Raw genomic sequence first — 19,251 nt, forward strand, 5'->3', positions numbered from 1 at the left:
TCACTCCCTGCTTTCCTGTGTGAGCTTTGCTGTATCACTGCTGGGGGCTTGCATGGGGGGGCCCAGGGGTGCACGTGAACCCTCTCCTCTCTCCTATATGCATCCCAAGACTGTGGGGGCTCTGACAGGTGTTGATGGCAGGATGCTGATGGGGTGCTGATGGATGCTGGTGATGGGTGCTGGTCGATGCTGGTATTGGGGTGCTGCTCATGGATGCCAGTATTGGGGTGCTGGTGGCAGGATGCTGTTGGGTGCTGGTGGTGGGTGCCGGTGATGGGGCCTGCTCACTCCTTCCCTCTCCCTCCCCCCCTCTCTTTTCGGGGTGCACAGCCCAGGTGGAGGGTGCTAAGGAGGCCACGCCCTCGCCAGGCAGCAGCCAATCAGAAAATGAGCTGCAGGAAGGAGGCGGAACTAATGTAGATGGTAAAGAGACCCCCCCATCCCCTCCCCAGACCTCGCAGGGTGTCCCCATGTCCCCAGGAGGGCCAGGTTCCCATTTCCCCACCAAGGGATGCCCTCACAGCTTTGAGGGGAGCCGTGTCCCCTAAGGGGACGTGTGTCCCTGGGGGGGGACGGGGACACGGACGGGGACAGAGACGGTGTCACTTGGGGGGACCTGTCCCTTGACAGGGGGGATGACAACACAGATGGACACCGTGTCCCTGAGGACTGTCCCCATGGCCAAGGTCACCCAGTGCCACTGCAGCGCCAACCCTGACGCCATGATCCAGAATGAGCTGGAAATGGGTCTGTGGCCGCATCCTGCTGTGAAGGGGCACAACCTGCTGCCCCCTACGGGGGGGGGGGGGGGGGGGGGGGGCGGGACCTCAGGGAAGCACACACACCCCCGGGGGGGGGGTCCACCAACGACCACCCAAGCAGGTCCCTGCCACACTAACGCTGCTCATCCCGTCTTCAGGCAACTACTTCTACGTCAGCATGCCTACAGAACCGCCCCAGACCCTGGACCCAGACCCCATACCACCCCCCAGCCCCCCACGGGGCTCCCCGCAGGAGGCACCCACCCATCCCAGCCCCACCGAGGGGTCCCTGGATCCCCCAGCTCCCCTCCGTGACGTGGACCTCATCTTCCGCACCATTGAGCAGCTGACACTGAAGCTCAACAGGCTGAAAGTGAGCTCCCCAAATTGGGGAAAGCTGGGGGGTGGTGTGTCTTGTCATGGTGTCATGGAGGGGGGCGGACATGGGCCTCGACCCCAAACCTGTGCCCACCCCTCTGACCTGACACCCTTTCTCCCGGGCACCCTCCAGGCTGTCGAAACAGCCCACCGGGAGCTGCTGCAGTCCCTGGGACGCAGCTCCTCGACCGACACCACCCCCCTGGGGGGCTCAGCCCCAGAGATGGATGGGTGGTCCCAGCAACCCCCCAACCCCGACGGTGACAGCCCCTTGGCCCGTGCCCTCCGGAGCCTTCAGGGCCCCACCACCAACGCCCCAGGTAAGACCCACCGCCCTGCAGTGCTTGCTCCCCCCATCCCCTCACCCCCCTGTCCCCCTCACCCCCTTCTCCCCATCTCTTCCAGGCTCTAGAGCCCCTCTTGCTGAGGACCCTGCTCACGATGTCGGACTTTAGCCACAGTGGGGAGGGGGGATCTCCCCCCCAGAGTTGCTCAAAGCTGGGAAGCTGCCCAACAGCCCCCCCATGCCCCCTTCCCTGTGCCGGCAGCCACAGGATCCTCCCCCCAGACTGCCAGGGGCTTCGGCTGGAAGGAGCGAGCACGATCCGGCGGGCCGGCAGCCGGGCCCCCCCTCACCCCCTCGCATGGCAGCCCCGGCTCGGCCCCAACCCCTGCCCCCCGGCCGCGAGAGCTGGATCTAGTCTGTATAAATGCACTTTGTTCTGTTCCTCTCCGTGCTGCGGCCCCCTTCCCACTCCCTGCTGCCTATAAATATGTACGTACGTGCACCCCTCCTGTAAATAACCACCGCCGGCCCCCCCCAGCCTGCCCAGTCGGCAACCAGGGATGGGGGACAGCGAGGACGCTCCGAGCACTGGGCTCTCCTCCCTGGCTGCCGCTGGTGACAATCGGTGAGGTGACCCAAGGGGGTGGCCAGGGAGCCGGGGTGATAGCCGGGGTGCGTCCCACCTCTGCTCCCCCCCATCCCTTCTCCCCCTCCTAGATGTCACGGTGAGGCCAGCGCTGGGGTGTCTGATATATATATTATATATAATAGAGTCAAGACTGACCAGTTGCTGTTCGATGCTGTATCATCTGGTTTATTTTCCTCCTTTTTACGGTAAAGGTTTTGATTTCTTTTTTTTTGTTGTTTAAAGAAAAGGCAAGAAGCGAGCTCTCCTTCACCCGTGGATGCCTGTGCAGCTCCTCGGGGGCCAGCTAGGTGCCCAATTCCTGCTCCTCCTCTTGGCCCTGGTTTTTGGGGAGGGGGTCCTGCAGCGGTGGCAGCAGCTCCTGGAGCCGTGCAAAGGCTGGGCTGGTGGGAGGGATGCAGTTCTTCTGTGGGGAGGCGGGGCATCAGGCCCTGTCCCATGGCGATGCCAGCCCCATCACCCACCTGGCTCACCTCCAGGGAGAGGCACAGCAGCCCCTGCTGCCCCGGCATTTTTGGCTTCTTCTCCCGCTGCTGCCCCTCCAGCGCTGCCAGGAACGCGCTGAGGCCCCGTTCAGTGATGTGGTTGTCTGCGGAGTGAGAGGGCAGTCAGGGACAAGCAGTGTGGGGGCTGGTGGGGACAAGCCCCCCCACCCCCTTCACTCACAGGTCAGGTTTAGGTTGAGGAGTGCCCGGTTTCCCGGCATGATCATGCTTCCCTGGTGCTGCCTGGCCTCTTCCAGCAGCGGGTGCAGCGGTTTGGCTGGAGCCGGCGCCTGGACACAGGGGGGGCCCTGAGGGAGTGTGGGATGCCAGAGTTGGGCACCCCCTCCCCACCCCATCCCCCCAGTGTCCCCCACCTCTGGGCTCGGCTTCTCCTGGCCACTCAGTTTTGCATCTCTGCTGCGGGCAGCTCTCAGCTCCAGTGCTGCCGGGAGAGCAGGGAGGGAGCTGAGACAGGCGCAGCTCCCCCTGCCCCCCCCCCAGCCCATCGTACCCTCACTCACGCTTCTTGGACTGTCTGGCCTCCTCCCTCCGCAGTGGCTCCTGCAATGGATTGGGGCAGTGGGCAGCGACTTGCAGACCTCCTGCCTCCCCCCAGGAGGTTGGGGAAACTGATGCACACCTAGGGCACCGCCTGCCCACAAAGCCAGGGGAGCTTGGGGATATCTGGCAGCTGCCTGCTGGGCTTCCCCCTGCCTCCCCAACTCCCCGCATCAGCCACCTGCCTCCTCACCTTCTTCTTGGCGGGGGTTTTGCTGTGCTTGGCCAGGGGCAGCTTGTCGGAGGCCATGCTGCCACGCAGGCTGGAGGGACGCTCGCTCTGTTCCTCCATCTCTTTTGGGGTCTGGGGGAGAGGGGTGCTCAGGTTTCTGAGAGCCTCCGACCTTTCCCAGAGGTAGGGAGGGAACGTGGCCCCCACAAAACAAGGAGTGGGGGGAGTCTCACCGTGCAGAACTGTCCCAGCGCCTCCACCAAGAGCAGCCGCCTCCTCTCTACCACTTCGGCATGCGTCAGTGCAAACGGCCCCAGAACCTGGCAGGCAGCGGGGCTGGGCTCAGGGCAGGTGAGCCATGCACCCTGCTCCTGGAGAGGTGGGGGACACCCACCTCGGCAAGTCTGGTGGCCCCCACGTCGCCAATATCGTTGTTCGCCAGGGATAGGGACAGCAGGGAGCGATTCAAGCGCAAGCCCTGGAGGGCCAAGGGACAGGATGGGTGCTGGGGCGCAGGGTACCCAGCTGACCCCCAAGCCCTCCCCTGCCCGCAGCAGGCAGCCCCTCCCACTGCCCACCTTGGCAATGTAGCCGGCTCCAAGGTCTGAGATGCGGTTGAAGCTGAGGACAAGCGAGACCAGGCTGCAGTTGGAGGAGCTCAGGGTGGAAAGGCTTTGCCCAATGAACTGGGCGGCCGCGTCCCCGATGCTGTTGTTGCGCAGCGAGAGGTGGGCCAGCCTGCAGGATGGGCAGTGGAGGCCTGGGCTTTGCTGCCTGCACTGAGGCGGGGGGGAGGGGGGTCTTGCAGCAGGCAGGGCTGCCTGCAGCTGGGGACCCATCAGCAGTCCCATGGGGGGAAATCAGCCAAGCGTGGCTCGATCCGGCTCCAACTCACCTGCTGTTGCTCCCCACCAGCATGTGGAAGGCGGGCTCGGGCAAGGGGTTTCCCTCCAGGCTGAGCGTCCTGTGGAGGAAACCCCCCCACCCCTGGCCAGCATTAACGATCCTCCCTGACACCCATGTTCCTCAATTAGCAATAACGAGGGAGCACCCCTCGACTGCGTACCGCAGACGAGGACAGTGTGCTAGCAGCGCCGCCAACGCAGGGAGCAGCCGCTCTGTCAGCCCAACCTTCCAGAGGCTGTGGGAAGACAAAGCTGGGCATCAGGACCCACTGCCAGGGAGGGGATGTGCTGGTGTCTTGAGTGGGGGCTGCCTGTGACCCCCTCCCTGCCTGCACTCACTGTACTGCCTGCAGGCCAGCCAGGGTGGGCAAGCACTGGCTCAGGACCCCCAGCATGTCCTCCTCAATCTTCCAGCCTGCCAGAGACAAGGTCAAGGGCATGGGATGGGGGGGGGGGGGGGGCCGATGGGGGGAAGAGCCCCCAGATGTGGCCTCTTCCCTCCCACAAGCACTGGCATGGCTTGCGGGGGATCCCACAGGCTGATTTCCAGGGGTTCCTCAGCCCTGGGAGCCAGGGGGGACCCTGGGGCTTCCCAGGACCCACCTCGCAGGAAGATGGCACGGACACTCCGGGGGTCCTCGTGCTCCCTCTCCACCTGGATGCAGGGCTGGAAGCGGCTGTACTTGCGCTGGATGCAGGCAAGGACCTCCGCCAGCGGTAGCTCGGTGGGCTCCTCTGCAGGACGGGGACAAGGGTGGGCTGGAGGGTGCTGCCAGCAGCCCTGTGCACCCCCGGGAGGGACCGCACAGGCACAGGCTCTTCCCACACCCCAGTGTCGCCCCAGCCCGCTCACCATTGGTAGGGAAGCTCGGGGATGGCCGGAGGGTGACTTTGGGGATGCTGGTGATGCCAGCCCGGGCACAGAGCTCAGGAAAGTCCTGCTCCAGGAGGCCGGTGCACTGGTACTCCTCTGCAGGCAGGGCAGGCTGGAGGGGGGGGGACATAAGGGAGACCCCCACAGCCCCCTCCCACCTGCCAGGGCCAGGGTCTCACCTGTGCCCTGCTCAGCCTTCCTCTCTGTGCTCTTCATCTCCTCTTCTGCAGCTACCGCTGCCTTCTCCCTGGTCACCCGCTCCCCCCGCCGCCTCATAGTCCGCAGCTGGGGGGCACCGGGGGTGGGGGTCAGTACCCCCTGGCACTGCCCAGCACCCAAACCCCCAGCATCCCTGGGCCAGGGGGTCCCAGTGGGGTCCTTATGCAGGTGAGTGTGGACGCCAGGGCCCTGTGAGAGTCCCTGGGCTGGGGGCCCTATGGGGATCCCTGGGGGGGGAACAGGGGGGAGTGTCCCAGGGACAAAAGTCCTTATGGGGGGTCTCTTGGCTGTGAGGTCCCTATGCGGATCCCTGCAAGGGGAAAGGGGTATCCCAGTGGCAGGGGGCCCTACGGAGGTCTCTCTAGGGGGTGAGGAGGGTCCTAGTGTTGGCTGGGTCCCTTGGGGGTCTCCCTGGGGTGGCGTGGAAGTCCCAGGCCTGGTGGCCCTGTGGGGGTGCAGGGTGGTCCCAGGGGCCTGTGGAGGGGGCTTTGGGGGGGCAGGGGCTATGGGTGTCCCTAAGCAAATGACGGGGGGGTCCAAGGGCCCTATGAGGGTCCCAGGGCTGGGGGCCCTATGTGGATGAGGGGAGTCCCAGGGACAAGGAGCTCTAGGGGGGGGGGGGGGGGGGGGAGGGTCTCTTAGCTGTGGGGTCCCTATGGAATCCCTGGAAGGGGAAAGGGGGATCCCAGTGGCAGGGGGCCCTAGGGGGGCCTCAGTGAAGGTCTCCTTGGGGTCAGAAAGGGTCCCAGGGTTGGGTGAGCCCCACGGGGGTCCCTATAGCAGTCTCCCTGGGGGGGTGTCCAGGGCTGGGGGGGGGGGCCTATGGGGGTCCCGGGGTCGGGTGTCCAATGGGGGTCCCTATGGAGGCCTCCCTGGGGGATTTCCAGGCCTGGGGGCCTATGGGAATCCCTATGGAGGCCGCCCTGAGGGGTTCCTAGGCCGGGGGAGGGGGCGCTATGGGGGTGCGGGGGGGGCCCAGGGCCGGCTGTAACCTCCTTCCTCGGCCTCTGCCCCTTCCCAACGGACAACGCATCAGCCGCGCCGCGAGGGGCGGGGCGTCGGGGCGCTGCGGCGCCTGCGCGGGGCGGGGCCGGCCGGGAAAGGGCGGAGCAGGGTCTAGGTGGGTGGGGCTGGCGGGGAAAGGGCGGGGTTAGCCTGGAAGGGGCGGGGTGGCAAGGAAGAGGCAGGACCGGTACGGAAAGGGGCGGGGGCGGCGCGAAAAGGGGCGGGGCCGCCACCTCGGCTGCCCCTGGTGGGAGAGGCCGGGCACTGGGCAGCGACACTGAGGGCAGTGGGCAGCGGCACTGGGCAGCGACACTGGGAGCACTGGGCCGTGACTGAGCCCTGACCCTGCACTGGGCCGTGACTGAGTCCTGACCGGACCCAGCGCTGGGCCTCCCTTTCCTGGGGCCACCGTTGGACCACCACTGGGCCTTTACTGGTCCATTTCTTTTCCCATTACTGGCCCCCCCCCCCAGGCCCCCCACCCCAGCCGGCCATCCCTTCCTCCCCCCCCGGTGCCATGGAGGCCCATCCCCCTCCCCCCACCCCATGCAGACCCCAGGGACGCGGCTGCAGGCAGCCCCGGCTCACACCACACCGACAACCCCTTTATTCACAGCCTGCATCCCCCCCTTGGGCTCGGGGACAGGGACAGTCCTGGGGTACCCCGGACCCCCCGGGGTGGGGTGTGGAGGGATCCCCACAGTCCCTCAGCGGTCCTTCCTGCGCAGCAGGGGGGATGGCGGGTAATGGCGGGCGGGCGGCACGTCATAGTGGCTGGGGATGTGGCTGTTCTTGGGGGAGTCGTAATGGCTGGAGGGGTCTGCAGGGGTCACACCTTCAGCCCCCCCGGGGCAACTCTCTGCAGGGACAAGACGAGGCTGCAAGGAGTCCCACCTAGGCCATGCAGCCTGTCACCAGCACCAGGACTGCCCCCCCCCCCCCCCCGAGCCATGCAGCCCCTGTCACTGAGGTCATGTTCCCCCCGAGCCATGCAGCCCCCGTCACCAGTGCTGTGACCCCCCCTGAGCCATGCAGCCCTGTCACTAGGGCCCTGTTTCCCCCAGAGCCATGCAGCCCCCATCACCAGCTCCATGACCCCCCCAGAGCCATGCAGCCCTGTCACTGGGGCCCTGTTCCCCCCAGAGCCATGCAGCACCGGTTGCCAGCACCATGTCCCGCCCTGATCCATGCAGCCCCCATCAGTGGGGCCATGACCTCCCCTGAGCCATGCAGCCCTCGTCACCAGCACTGTGTCCCCCCCAGGCCATGCAGCCCCCATCACTGGGGCCATGTCCCCCCTGGCTGGGCTCACCAGACCCAGGGGACGCCCCCAGCCGTACCCTCCTGGGACGGCTCCTCAAGGAGCCCGATCTCGGCATAGGACATCTCCCGTCGGACAGGGGATTTCATCTCCATGTAGCTGCCCTCGGGGGCCTTGGCGGTGGCAGGGGGCAGCTCCTTGATGGTGGCGTAGGGGTTCTCGCTGGCCAGGGAGCTGGTGCTGGTCCCCAGGCCGTCTGGGGAGTGGTCTGGGGGAGAAGGGGGGGGGGCTCCCCATGGCAGGGAGCACAGGGGAGAGGGAGCAGCTGTGTCTGGCTGTGTCCCAGGCAAGTCCCAGCCCCATCTGTTCCATACCCCAGCCCCATCCATTCCCCACCCCACCCCATTCCATCCCCATCTTATTGCTCTCTCATACCCACCCCGACCCCATTCCAGCCCTGTCCCATCCCCATCCCATCCCTGTCTCTTGCCCATCCCTATTCTCATCCCCATCTCATCCTCATCCTTTCCCCATCCCACCCCTGTCCCTTCCCCAGCCCTTCCCCATCCCACTCCTGTCCTTTCCTGACCCCATCCCTATCTCCATCCCTTCCCTTCCCCATCCTGGTCCCTTCCCCATCCCTCCCCATCCCACCCTGTACCTTTGCTGTTGTACTTCCCCAGGCTGCAGCTGTAGCTGTAGCTCCGGTCCAGCTGCCCCCCTGTAAGGGGACAAGTTTGGGGTCACCACCCAACTCACGCCAGCACCTTCCTGGTGGATCTTGAGCAGGGAGGGGACCCTGCTCCAGCCAAGATCCCCACCAGCTCCCTGGGACCTGCAGCCCCCCACAACCCCCCTTACCCCTGGGGCCCAGGGCCGGTGCGCCGAGGTGCTTCCAGTCTGGGGGCAGTGTGGCATTGCCTTCGGGGCCGTAGGGTCTCTCCACGCTGGGGAAGAGCTGGGTGCTGGGCACCTGGAGCCCAAACAGGGGATGGGTTGGCCACAAGGCTCCTGGCAGCGGTGCGGTGCCATGCCATGCCGTGGTACACTGTGCAACATCATGCTGCACCACAGTAGACCACACAACACCGCAGTGCACTGTGCAACACTGTGCTGCACCATCATGATGCACTGTGCAACACCGTGCCACACCATGCAACATCATAGCATACTGTGCAAAACCATGGTGCACCATGCAACACAATGGTGTGCAAGACTGTGCTGGCACCATGGTGCACTGTGCAGTGCCATGCTGCACCATGTGGCACCATGCCACACTGCTGGGTGCCGCATTGTGCCATGCCATGCTGTGCCATACCTTGAGGGAGCTGGCCCTGTCCTGGACGCCGGGGCCAGGGGCTGGCAGCGTGCACTGGGACAGTGTGTGGTAGCTGGGGTTGGAGTAGTAGTGCGCATGGTGGCTCGGTGGAACATCTGGGGGAACAGGCGTCAGCATGGTGCAGTGGCGTCACCGGGGCTGGGGCCGCATCCCCGCCACCACTGGGCTCACCTGGCACCACGTAGTCAGAGGTGTCCATCTGTCCTGCCGTGTAGGCCACGGCCAGGTGCCGGCTCTCTTTCCCCTTCTGCCGGTGACGGTAACAGAGGGCCACAGCTACCACAGCCACCAGTAATGCCACCAGGGCTACCAGGCTGAGCACCACCCCCAAGGAGCTGTAGCCTGTCGGGGGGGCTGGCACGATGGTGTAGGGCTGCTCGGGGGTCCCTATGGGGTGGGTGGGGGGGAACAGTCCTTAGGGTGAGGCAGGGACCCTGGCAGGGACCCCCCATTTTGTGCCCACTCACCAGCCTCGCAGCGGGACCCGATCCTGCCCGGGGCGCAGGAGCACATCCCGCTGGTGGGGTGGCAGGTAATGTTGGGGGGGCAGTGGCAGAGCTGGTTGCACTGGAGCCCGAAGGTCCCGAGAGGGCAGGCTGGGGACACAGGGAGTGGGGGATTCAGAGCCATACTGCCCAGCACTGTATGGCTCTGTACAGGGACCACAGAGCTCCATACTGCCCGGGACCATATGCCTCCACGCTGAGACCCTATAGCTCCATACTGGGACCATACAGACCCCTAGTCCCCCGGACCATATAGCTCCATACTGGTACCATATAGCTCCATAGTGGGCCCATATATCTCCATACTGCCCAGGACAGACCTGGATAGGGGTAACCCATATGGCCTTGGGCAGTTCTCGCTCTTTCCCCCCCTGAACCCCTAGGCTGGATCCAGGGGGTGCAGACCCACGGCAGGGGGTGTCCGTGATGTATTCTACCTTCGCCACAGAGTGTCCAGCCGGCCGGGCAGTGGCATGTCCCCTCAGCGGGGTGGCACGACCACCCATGGTGGCACAGGCAGGGCTGGGCACAAGCATCCCCCCAGGAACTGGGGGCGCAGGCTGGGGGTGGGGGGCGGGAAACAAGGGATGGGGTCAGCCCTGCACCCCACTTCCTCCCCCCTCCCAGACCCCTCCCAGACCCCCACTCACGTTGGGAGCAGCGGGGGCCATGCCAGCCCGGGGCGCAGAGGCAGGACCCGTTGGTGGGGTGGCAGGAAGAACCATTGGCGCAGGAGCAGCTCAGGGAGCAGCGCTTGCCGTAGCGGCCGGGTGGGCAAGCTGGGGTGAGATGAGTGCACCCTGTCTCAGGCCCAGGGGTCGAGGGGCGGTGGGGAGGGGGTAGGTTGGGAGCAACCCACAATTTTTTGGAGGGGGGAGGGCACTCACAGCGCTGGCAGGTTGGGCCACGGTACCCTGGAGCGCAGGTGCAGGATCCATCCTGGGGTGAGCAGGTGGCCCCGTTGTGGCAGGAGCAGGTCATGAGGCAGCCTCGGCCCCAGAAGCCGTGCAGACAACCCTGCTTGCACTGCGGCCCTGTGAGGAGGATGAGGCATGAAGGTCAAGGGCTGAAGGCACAGCGGGGTCCCCTGACTCCCTGGTCCCCGCCCCTTACCTGTCCAGCCGGGCAGGCAGCGGCACTCTCCGGTCACTGGATCGCAGCCGTCGGCATGGGTGCAATCACACCGTTGCCCGCAGCTCGCCCCGAATGTCCCATTCTGGGGTACCGGTCCAGGTCAGGGGGTCAGTGCCGGGGATGGTGGCACCAAACCCCAGCGCAGGCAGCACCAGCACAGCCAGCAGGACTCACCGGGCAGGGCTGCAGGCAGCGAGGGCCGTGCCAGCCTGGGGGGCAGCTGCAGGTCCCGCTTTGGGGGTCACAGGCAGCCCCGTGGCCACACTCACAGCTCCGGTTGCATCTGGGACCCCAAGTGCCGGCGGGACATGGCATGGAGCAGTCAGGTCCGTGCCAGCCTGCGGAATGAGGGGACAGCAGGGTGGGCATGGGGATGGGGATGGGGAGACAGCCCCCCACCCTGGTGTGCACCCACCTTCCTTGCAGAGGCAGGAGCCGTCGAGGGGGGAGCAGGCGAGGGCATGCTGGCAGGAGCAGCGCCCCGAGCAGTTCGTCCCAAAGGTGTCAGGGGGGCACAAGGAGGAGCAGTGCTCATCCTGGGGGTGGGGGAGAAGACTTCAGGACAGCTGGGACCCCCACCCAGGGCTGGGGAAAGGACCCAGGAGTCTGGGGACACCCCGTCCCCTCCCCATCTCTCCTCTTGGCATCCTGGTGCTGGAGGGAGAGTGGGTGACCCCAAAAACCCCATCCCACCATGGGAACCCCAAGCTGTCCCCAAGGTTGCCTTGACCCCCCAAGCTGCCCCCCAGGGATGCCCACATGCCCATACCCCTCCCTGCCACACCAAGGGATGCCCAGACCCCAAAACTGCCCCCAGAGACAACAAGAGCCCCAACCCATCCCCAAGGATGCCCATCCCCCTGTGTTTCCCCCAGGGATGCCCAGGCCCCATGCTTCCCCTCAGAACCATCCAGACCCCCACCCTCCCCCAGGACCACCCAGACCCCCGCACTACCCCCACAACCACCCAGAACCCCCGCAGGACCACCCAGACGCCCCTGCTCCCCCTCAGGATGTCTCCAGACCCCCACTCTCCCCCCTAGGACCACCCAGACCCCCACCCTTCCCCCTGGAACCCCCCCAGGCCCCCACTCTCCCCCCTAGGGACGCCCAGACCCCCACCCCACTCCACATGCTGTCCCAGCACCACCAGCCCCCCGTGCCCCCGACACCGTGTAGCCGGGGGGGCAGTGGCAGCGGCCGGTGGTCCCGTCACAGGTCCCCCCATGGAGGCAGAGGCAGGTCTGCAGGCAGCCGGCCCCGAAGGAACCGGCGGGGCAACTTTCGTTGCAGAAGAGCCCGGCCCAGCCAGGGTGGCAGACGCACTCCCCAAGCAATGGGTGGCAGCTGGGGGGGTACCCGCTCAGCACCCCAGTGCTCCCAGTATGGGGCACTGGGTGTGCTGGGAAGGAGCTTTGCAAATGGGAGGGGGGCACAAAGCACCTGCCCCAGGGGGGGTTTAACCTCTTCTTGGCCACCCAGCCAGCATCCCAGCTTGCTCAGCGAGGGTGCTGAGGGGAGGTGAGGGTGCTGGGGGGAGGCGAGGGTGCTGGGGGGGAAGGTGGGGGTGCTGGGAGAGGTGATGGTGCAGGGGCGAGGCAAGGGTGCTGGGGCGGAGCCAGGGTGAGATGGGGGGGGTCCTACCTCTGGCTGTGCTGGGGGTGGCAGAGGCAGCGGCTCTGGCAGTGGAGGCCATAGAGGCCAGGTAGGCACAGCCGCTCCTCGCAGCGGCTGCCCTGGAAGCCGGCTTCGCACAGGCAGCCCCCGTCCACGTGGAAGCACTGGCCCCCATTGGCACAGTCGCAGGTCTCCTGGCAATCCTGCCCATACCGCCCCACCGGGCACCTCTCCCGGCACCTGCGGGGAGGGGGGGGCAAAAGGGGGTGATATGGCCCCACCAGGAGCAGAGGTGGTTCCTGGACTCCCCCCAACCTGCCCCAAGCTGAGGCCGTCCAGCTCATTGCATGCCAGGCTGGGGGAGCTGGGGTGGCCCTGCCTGTACAGAGACCTGGCACTGGCAGCAGTGGGGCTGGGTGGCCCTGTCCCCACGTGACTCATCCCCGGGTACCCCCAGCCGTCCGCTGTACCCCTGTGCCCCCTCCCTGTGCACCCCCATCTCCATCTGCCTCCAGCCCAGTGTGCCCTTGTCCCCTATGCTCCTGTCCCCATCTGCCCCCCAGCACCATGGACCCCCATCCCAAAGTGGCCTGTCCCCATGTGTCACATCCCCACTGCCCCCCAACCCCCTGTCCCCCCCATGCCCAGTCGCCCCCCCTCACTGCTCTCCGGTGAAGCCAGGGGCACATTGGCACTGTCCCCCCTGGGGGTCACAGTGACCCCCGTTGTGGCAACGACACTCGCCCTGACAGCCAGGACCGAAGCGCCCAGGGGGGCACGGCACAGAGCAGATCTCCCCCTGCAAAAGAGCACCCGGGTCAGCAGGGGAAACTGAGGCAGGGACCGTGTTGAGGGGGGGTCGCAGCCCACCTACCATCCATCCGTGGGGGCAGACACAAGTGCCAGTGCTGGCGGGGTGGCAGATCCCCCCATTCTGGCAAGGGCAGGGGTTGCTGCAGAGCGTCCCCTCGGGGCAGTGCACCTCGCAGCTGCAGGGAGAGGGGGTGAAGGGTGAGCGGGACCCCCACCTGGGTGGGTGCCAGGGTTGGGGGGGGTGGTGCAGAGTGGGGAGCCCCTACTCACAGGGGGCCGGCCAGCCCCGGGGGGCAGAGGCAGGCGCCGGTGGAGGCATTGCAGGGCGCCCGGTGGTGGCAGGGGCAGGACAGGCGGCAGCCCTGGCCGTAGGTGCCGGGTGGGCACGGCTGGTGGCACAGTGGGTCGGCAAAGCCGGGGGGGCAGGAGCAGACCCCGCTCAGAGGGTCGCAGGGGGCCCCATGGTGGCAGTTGCAGCGGTGTCCACAGCCCGGCCCCCATGACTGCTCATCACACTCTGCATGGGAGAGACCACCGGTACCTCCCCATCCCAGCCCCATCATCCATCTTCATCCCAGACTCCTCCTATCTCCATCCCCATCCCACCCCAGCCCCATTCCATTCTCTAGACCCATCCCATTCCCATGCCCATCCCATCCTCATCCCATCTCCAGCTCATGTGTATCCCATCCCGTCTCCATCCCCATCCCACTCCCTGTCCCCATTCTATTATCCATCCCATCCCAATCTCATCCATATCCCATCCCTGTCCCAATCCCATCTCCATCCCATCACAATCTCCATCCTCCCCATCCCCATTAACCACCGGGGTGTCCCACTCCAGGCCGCCCAGCTCTTCAGGGAAAGCCACTGCCCCACCCTGCCACCCCCAGCTGGGGGTCCCCACCTCTGTGCTCCCCCACCCCACCCACCCAGCACCCCGACACCCATCCCTCACCGCTGGAGCAGTTGCTGCCCCGCCAGCCCGGCTCGCACTGGCAGAGGTCGGGAGCCACACACCGGCCATGGACACACTCCTGGGTGCAGCGTGCTGTGGGGACAAAGCCGGGGGGCGGACGGGCTTTGAGGAGCCAGGATATGGCCCCCGGGACCCCCCCCACCCCAGCTCGCCCTGCTTGCCCCACTCACGGACGCAGGTGTCCCGGCTCTCGTAGTAGCCCAGGCAGCACTGGTAGCGTCTCCGGTAATCGGTCCGGACTGCCTGCCGGTACTCGGTGCGGTACATTATCCTGCGCCCCACACCAGCACTGTTAGGATGGGAGCAGCCCTGCTCCAGCCCCCCCATAGCCATGGGGACACCCCGCAGTGGGACAGCCCCGCTCCAGCCACCCCCCACCCCCACCATAGCCATGGGGATACCCTGCAGTCCCCAAGGTGGGGCCGGGGCTGCTCCCACCTCTGCTGCAGGCAGGGCAGGGGGGAGCCCAGCACCCTGGGACAGGGCTCGGTGGAGGACACGACGTGGGGTTTGGTGTAGGACTCCTTCACTGCTGCTGTGAAGCTGCCGAAGGAGAGGACGTGGGGTGATGGTGGGTCCTGGGAGGCCTCACCGCCGTCACCCCCCTGCCCCCCCCCAGTCCCCCCATTCCTTCCTACCTCTCCCAGTAGCTGCAGACATTGGGGTCACTGGGGCGGAGGGCCACCAGGAGACAGGCGTGCATCGCCAGCACCACGGCCCGCAGCACCATCCTGCACGGAGAGACAGCAGGGAGACAGCTTCTCCCTCTGCCTCGCTGCATTCCTGCTCCCCACCCACCACCCCCGGCCCGGGCTTCAGCACAGGATCCGGCCTCCCCTCGGAGCTGGCTTTGCATTCCTCTGTGCACAGGAACAGCCCCAACCCCGGCCCCCGCTGCTCCCCCAGCACCAGCCTGTGCCAAGGGGAAACTGAGGCACAGCCGCTCAGCAGCCTGGGTGGCCCCACGCAGCCCTATCTCCGCATCCCGAGACACCCCAGGGCTGCATCCTGGCATTACCGCGACTTCTCCCACCGCACCCCATCCCGGTGTGGGGTGCTGCTGGGGAGGGGGGTACCCGGGGTGCTGGGGAGGAGTTCGGCACAGCGGCTCCCAGCCCTGGCATGGTGCCTCGTGGCCCCGTTTCAACCCATTTCATGTTTATTCCCCGTTGCGTTTCCTGGATCCATCGACTTCTTGCTCAACCCAGCGAGGGTCCGGCTTTGCCGGGGCGGCTCTGGGATCACCGCCAGCCTGGGGGCCAGCAGCAGGGGAGGGACAGCAAGCCCCCCTGAGCCTGCGGTGCTGTGTTTACCGGGACGCGTGTTTTATGGCTAAACACACGCGTGCCGGGGGAGGAAACAGAGGTTTCCTGGTCGGCACAGCTGGATTTATGGCCACTTCCATGCCACTCCAGCCCTGGGACACCCCAAAAGTGCTGTCCCGGCAGCCCCCCAAGTCCGTCCTACCCCTCACCAGGGCTGTGCTGTGGTTTGGGGCCAAATAAGGGGGTGGAGGGAGGGAGCGACCCCGCTTTGTCCCAGAGCAGCCAGTTTTGTGTGGAAAAACTGTTTAGTGGGAAAGTTTCCCCCCATTTCCCATCAGCTCCTGGCGGTGAGGAATTAATTGCTCATCCACAGGCAAAATTCCCTCCCCTGGACCCTCCTAGGGAGCAGAACTGGGGAACACCCTCCCAGCCCTCCCCATCTGGCCCCATCCCCTGCTCTAGCAATGTAGGGAGGGGGTCGGGGTGTCCCAGCACGGCTGCAACAACAGGAACCGCTGGGAGATGCTGGCAGGAAAAGCAAGGATTCATCAAAACACACCGGCAGGCCCCATCTGCTCCTCATTGGGGGGCCCAGCAGTGGGAAAGAGCCCCCCCAAAGTTGCCATAGTGGCAAGAGACCCCACAAGAGCCAGCGCTCCACAACCCACAGGTGCCCCAAGCACCCCCTGAGTAGGATGGGGACCATGGCCCACCAGTGATGGGAAGGGGGGGGTGGCTGGCGTGAGGACTGGGGAGCAGGAGACCAGCCCTGGCCCATCCCCAGGGGGGACACTGTGCTGGGGCCCCCCCGGAGCCACTATCTTTGCCCCTGTGCTTCCTCCAAGGGCTGACATGTTTCCTCCGGGGACTGCAAACCCACAGGGATGGGGCTGGGTGAGGTTGAGGGGGGCGAGGGTGAAGGTTAGGGTTTGGGTTGGGGTTAGGGTCAGGGTTAGGGTCAGCAACGGGGTCACCACGGGGTGTCGCAGCACCATCTCACACCCCATCCGCTGCCCCACCCCCACCGTTCCCCCCCGCCACTGTCCCTTTGCCTCAGCCATGGGGACCTGCGATGTCCCCAAGCCCCCGCCATGGTACTCAGGACCATTACCTCCAGCAGCACCCTGGCAGGGCACAGTGCAAATCCCCCCAAACCCACCCCCAGGACCCAAGTGCCCCAGGCTGGGGATGGTGGCACTCACCTGGCCGGGGGCCGTGGTGACAGGCAGGGTTGGGGTCCGATGGCCCCCCACGCGGGGCTGGCCTGGCCCGTTGCCTCAGCCGGCCGGGACGGCACAGCGCAGCCGTCGGAAGTGGAGGGAGGGCCAGAGCCACTCTCAGGAAGTTTGGACGCGGAGATGACTACGGAAAAGGGAAAAAAATAAAAAAACCTTAGGGTTTTTTCTTTTTTTTTTTCTTTTCTGGACAGAAACCAGCGTGTTTTGGAACAACAACATCACCGGGGCCGCTCACTCACGGCGCTGGGTGGGGTGGGGGTCTGTGAGGGCATCCCAGCGCGCCCCCTTGGCCGGGTCCTGGTGCTGGATGGCGTCCCCGTCTCCTGAGGTCTCTGTGGGGACCAGTGAACCCTCGGCAGTGGGGCTAGCTCTGCCCACCCCACGGCTGGTGAGAGCAGGACTCTGCGCAGGAGCGGATGGAGACCGTGGCACTGACGAGAGTGGGGAGCTCTGTACCCACCCCCGGCTTCTCCCCAGAGGTCCCCACCCAGGGCTGGCACCCATGGGTGCAGGCCTTGATCTGGGGTGTCCCGCAGGGTCGGGGGGGGTGGGGGTGGGCAGACGGGACCCCCGGCGGAGCGGCTGCTGCTCTCGTGCTGTCAGGGGCAGCGGGGACGGGGGTTTCCTTCGGCTTAACAGCAGCATCTGGTGGCAGCGCAGAGCAGAGCCCGGGGCTGGTGCCCAGTATCCCGGGCACACATCGTCCCAGGATCCCTGCAGCCCGGGCACACATCGTCCCAGGATCCCTGCAACCCGGGCACACATCGTCCCTGCACCCCGAGCATACATGTTGTTGCTGCATCCCGCCATCCCAGGTCCACATCGTCCTGGCATCCCAGGCACAGATCTTCCCTGCATCCTGGGCACACATCATACATGCATCCCAGCATCCTGGGCGTACATTGTCCCCACATCCTGACATCCCAGGTACACATCATTCCCACATCCCAGGCACGCATCTTTCCTGCATCCAAACATCCTGGGCACATATCATCCCTGCGTCCCAGGATCCCAGGCACACGTTGTCCCTGCATCCTGGGCACAGATTGTCCCTGCCTCTCAGCACCCCAGGCACACATCCCCACATCCCAGAATCCCAGAAACACATCATGTCTGCATCCCAGGATCACAGGCATGTTATCACCCCTGCATCCCAGAGACCCCATCCCTACATGGCGGGATCCCTGGCCATGTGTTTCCCCTGCATCCTGGGACCCCTGGAAACACATCACCCCCATATCCTGGAATCCCTGGCCTTGCACCAGCCCGGTATCCCAGGATCCTGGCCATATATCACTCCTACATCCCTGGGATCCTGGCCATATATCACACCTACTAACCTATATACGGGGCTCCTGACCATACATCCCACCTACATCCCAGGATCCCCCACCACGTCTCACCCCCATCCTGGGACCCCCGGCCAGGCAGCTCAGCACCACATGTGTCCCCCACCTCCCCATGCCCAGCCACCCCCTGCTCCCAGCAAGCACACGTACATTAGCTGGCCTCAACTGATGTCAAGGCGCCGTTAATTGCCTTTCCTCGTTACAGTAATAGCTCTAATCACTCATAAAGATTTTCATGTCCCAGGGTGGCTCAGCTGCCCCCCCTCCCCCTTACCAGCCCCGGGGTTCCATTAGGATCAAGCCCAGCCGCAGCTGGGGGTCTGCTGTGGCCACCCCGAAATAGCACTTCCCAGAGCAGGGATGGGCACCAAGGCGGTGGGGGTTGTGGATGCAGAGGGGTCCTGGGCTGGGGACATCAGAACTGGGACAAGCTGGGGATATCCAGAGCCAGGAACCTGGTGTGGAAGTGCCTCCCCCCTGCCGCCTCCCCCTTATGCTCTTAAATAAGGTGTCCCCAGGGTGTCCCCAGGGCAGTGGGGAAATATTGCTCAGGGACAATTCAGCAGCACTTCAGTTGTGCCTTAGGACCGAGATGCCTTTGCAGCTCCCCTGAGACCCCCGGTGCCAGAGGGGACGGGGACACCCAAGTGCACTTAGGGGCAGCTGGGGGCTGCGCAAGGTCCAGCCAGTGCTCAGCGCCCCCAGGACCCACAGTGCTGGGACACAGCTGCATCCCCAAAAACCATCCCCCATCCTTGGGAGGGAGGGGGAACCCCAAAACACATGGCTGGACTCCTTAGGAGGGACCCAGGGGTCCCCACAGGGGCTTCTGGGGGAGTGGGACCCCCCAGGGAGCAAACCCAGCCCCACCAGCATCCGAGGTGGCAGCATCGGGGAGCAGGAGGGCAGTTGGGCTGGGGCGGGACCCCCTGTGCAGGATGCGGCCGTGGCCCACCAGTGACTCTTTGCAGTTGTGTTGGCTGCAAGAGGTAGAATTGGGCCCAGGACCCCCCAACCTTCATTAACCCCCGTTAGTGGGGCCAGGCCGTGGTGCCGCTGGGGCGGGTAGCTTTGCCAGGGAGCAGAGCCGTTAATTACCTCATTGCCAGAGTCCATTACCGCTCCCCCTGGAGCGGGTGAAATGGAGAAACTGCAGCAGGAGGGGGGGAACAAAATCAATCAGGGTTGAACCCTTCAGGGAGAGGGGCTGCGGCTTAACCCTTCCCTGACCGGCCTAAGGGGGAAACTGAGGCACGGCAGTGGGGAAGCCCACCTTGCTTGGGCGGGGGGGGGGGGGTCACCACCATGCATGGTCCCTTCTGGGGCGTTGGTCTGCGGCAATCTGCGGCACGGGGCTGGAAAAGCTCAAGGTTGTAATCTTGTTCCTTCCTCAAATTAGATAAGAGGGAAAAAGGCCATAAATCAGCACAGGCAGCAATTAGAGAGACCCCAAGGTGGGGG

The 19,251-nt window shown here is 65.6% G+C and overlaps 3 protein-coding genes across 22 annotated transcripts in view; 1 reads left to right on the forward strand and 2 right to left on the reverse strand.

The window, feature by feature from the left end:
* The window catches only part of ARHGEF11 (Rho guanine nucleotide exchange factor 11), a 25,900-nt gene extending 23,679 nt beyond the window's left edge, over positions 1–2,221 (forward strand). For 12 of the 15 annotated variants that reach the window (XM_049805098.1, XM_049805099.1, XM_049805100.1 and 9 more), the window contains 4 exons: positions 331–423; positions 920–1,134; positions 1,273–1,459; positions 1,545–2,221. In XM_049805098.1, coding sequence (XP_049661055.1) covers positions 331–423; positions 920–1,134; positions 1,273–1,459; positions 1,545–1,594 — 545 coding nt within the window. In that variant the 3' untranslated portion in view covers positions 1,595–2,221. The remainder of the gene's footprint in view (positions 1–330; positions 424–919; positions 1,135–1,272; positions 1,460–1,544) is intronic. The other 3 variants (XM_049805102.1, XM_049805103.1, XM_049805097.1) reach the window with 2 other exon arrangements.
* Positions 2,090–5,866, reverse strand: LRRC71 (leucine rich repeat containing 71). Its single transcript, XM_049805120.1, is given in 16 exon segments — positions 2,090–2,285; positions 2,287–2,660; positions 2,738–2,864; positions 2,931–2,998; positions 3,078–3,117; positions 3,308–3,418; positions 3,520–3,606; positions 3,681–3,764; positions 3,865–4,024; positions 4,182–4,250; positions 4,353–4,427; positions 4,531–4,606; positions 4,795–4,926; positions 5,045–5,189; positions 5,191–5,221; positions 5,223–5,866. Coding segments are annotated over 16 exon segments (1,785 nt in total). The 5' UTR covers positions 5,342–5,866; the 3' UTR covers positions 2,090–2,198.
* A 1,014-nt stretch (positions 5,867–6,880) lies between these two features.
* On the reverse strand, positions 6,881–18,936 carry PEAR1 (platelet endothelial aggregation receptor 1). 6 transcript variants are annotated; one of them, XM_049805109.1, is made up of 24 exons: positions 18,889–18,936; positions 16,677–16,773; positions 16,406–16,565; positions 14,577–14,669; positions 14,377–14,481; positions 14,109–14,209; positions 13,918–14,010; positions 13,230–13,476; positions 13,021–13,135; positions 12,809–12,945; positions 12,174–12,386; positions 11,702–11,876; positions 10,945–11,065; positions 10,704–10,867; positions 10,509–10,611; positions 10,283–10,429; positions 10,046–10,174; positions 9,357–9,485; positions 9,061–9,276; positions 8,869–8,984; positions 8,412–8,523; positions 8,212–8,271; positions 7,630–7,818; positions 6,881–7,148 (listed from the first exon to the last, which is right to left on the reverse strand). In XM_049805109.1, exons 1-24 carry the CDS (start codon positions 18,904–18,906, stop codon positions 6,997–6,999), a joined length of 3,192 nt encoding a protein of 1,063 aa, XP_049661066.1. In that variant the 5' UTR covers positions 18,907–18,936; the 3' UTR covers positions 6,881–6,996. The 6 variants fall into 6 exon arrangements, with proteins under 6 accessions (XP_049661066.1, XP_049661061.1, XP_049661062.1 ...); XM_049805104.1 differs by lacking the exon at positions 18,889–18,936 and having other exon boundaries at positions 16,681–17,101; XM_049805106.1 differs by lacking the exon at positions 18,889–18,936 and having other exon boundaries at positions 7,011–7,167; positions 16,681–17,101.
* Between the last annotated feature and the right edge of the window lie 315 nt (positions 18,937–19,251).

The sequence above is a fragment of the Accipiter gentilis genome, chromosome 7 (assembly GCF_929443795.1).
Source record: "Accipiter gentilis chromosome 7, bAccGen1.1, whole genome shotgun sequence".
Classification (NCBI taxonomy): domain Eukaryota; kingdom Metazoa; phylum Chordata; class Aves; order Accipitriformes; family Accipitridae; genus Astur; species Astur gentilis.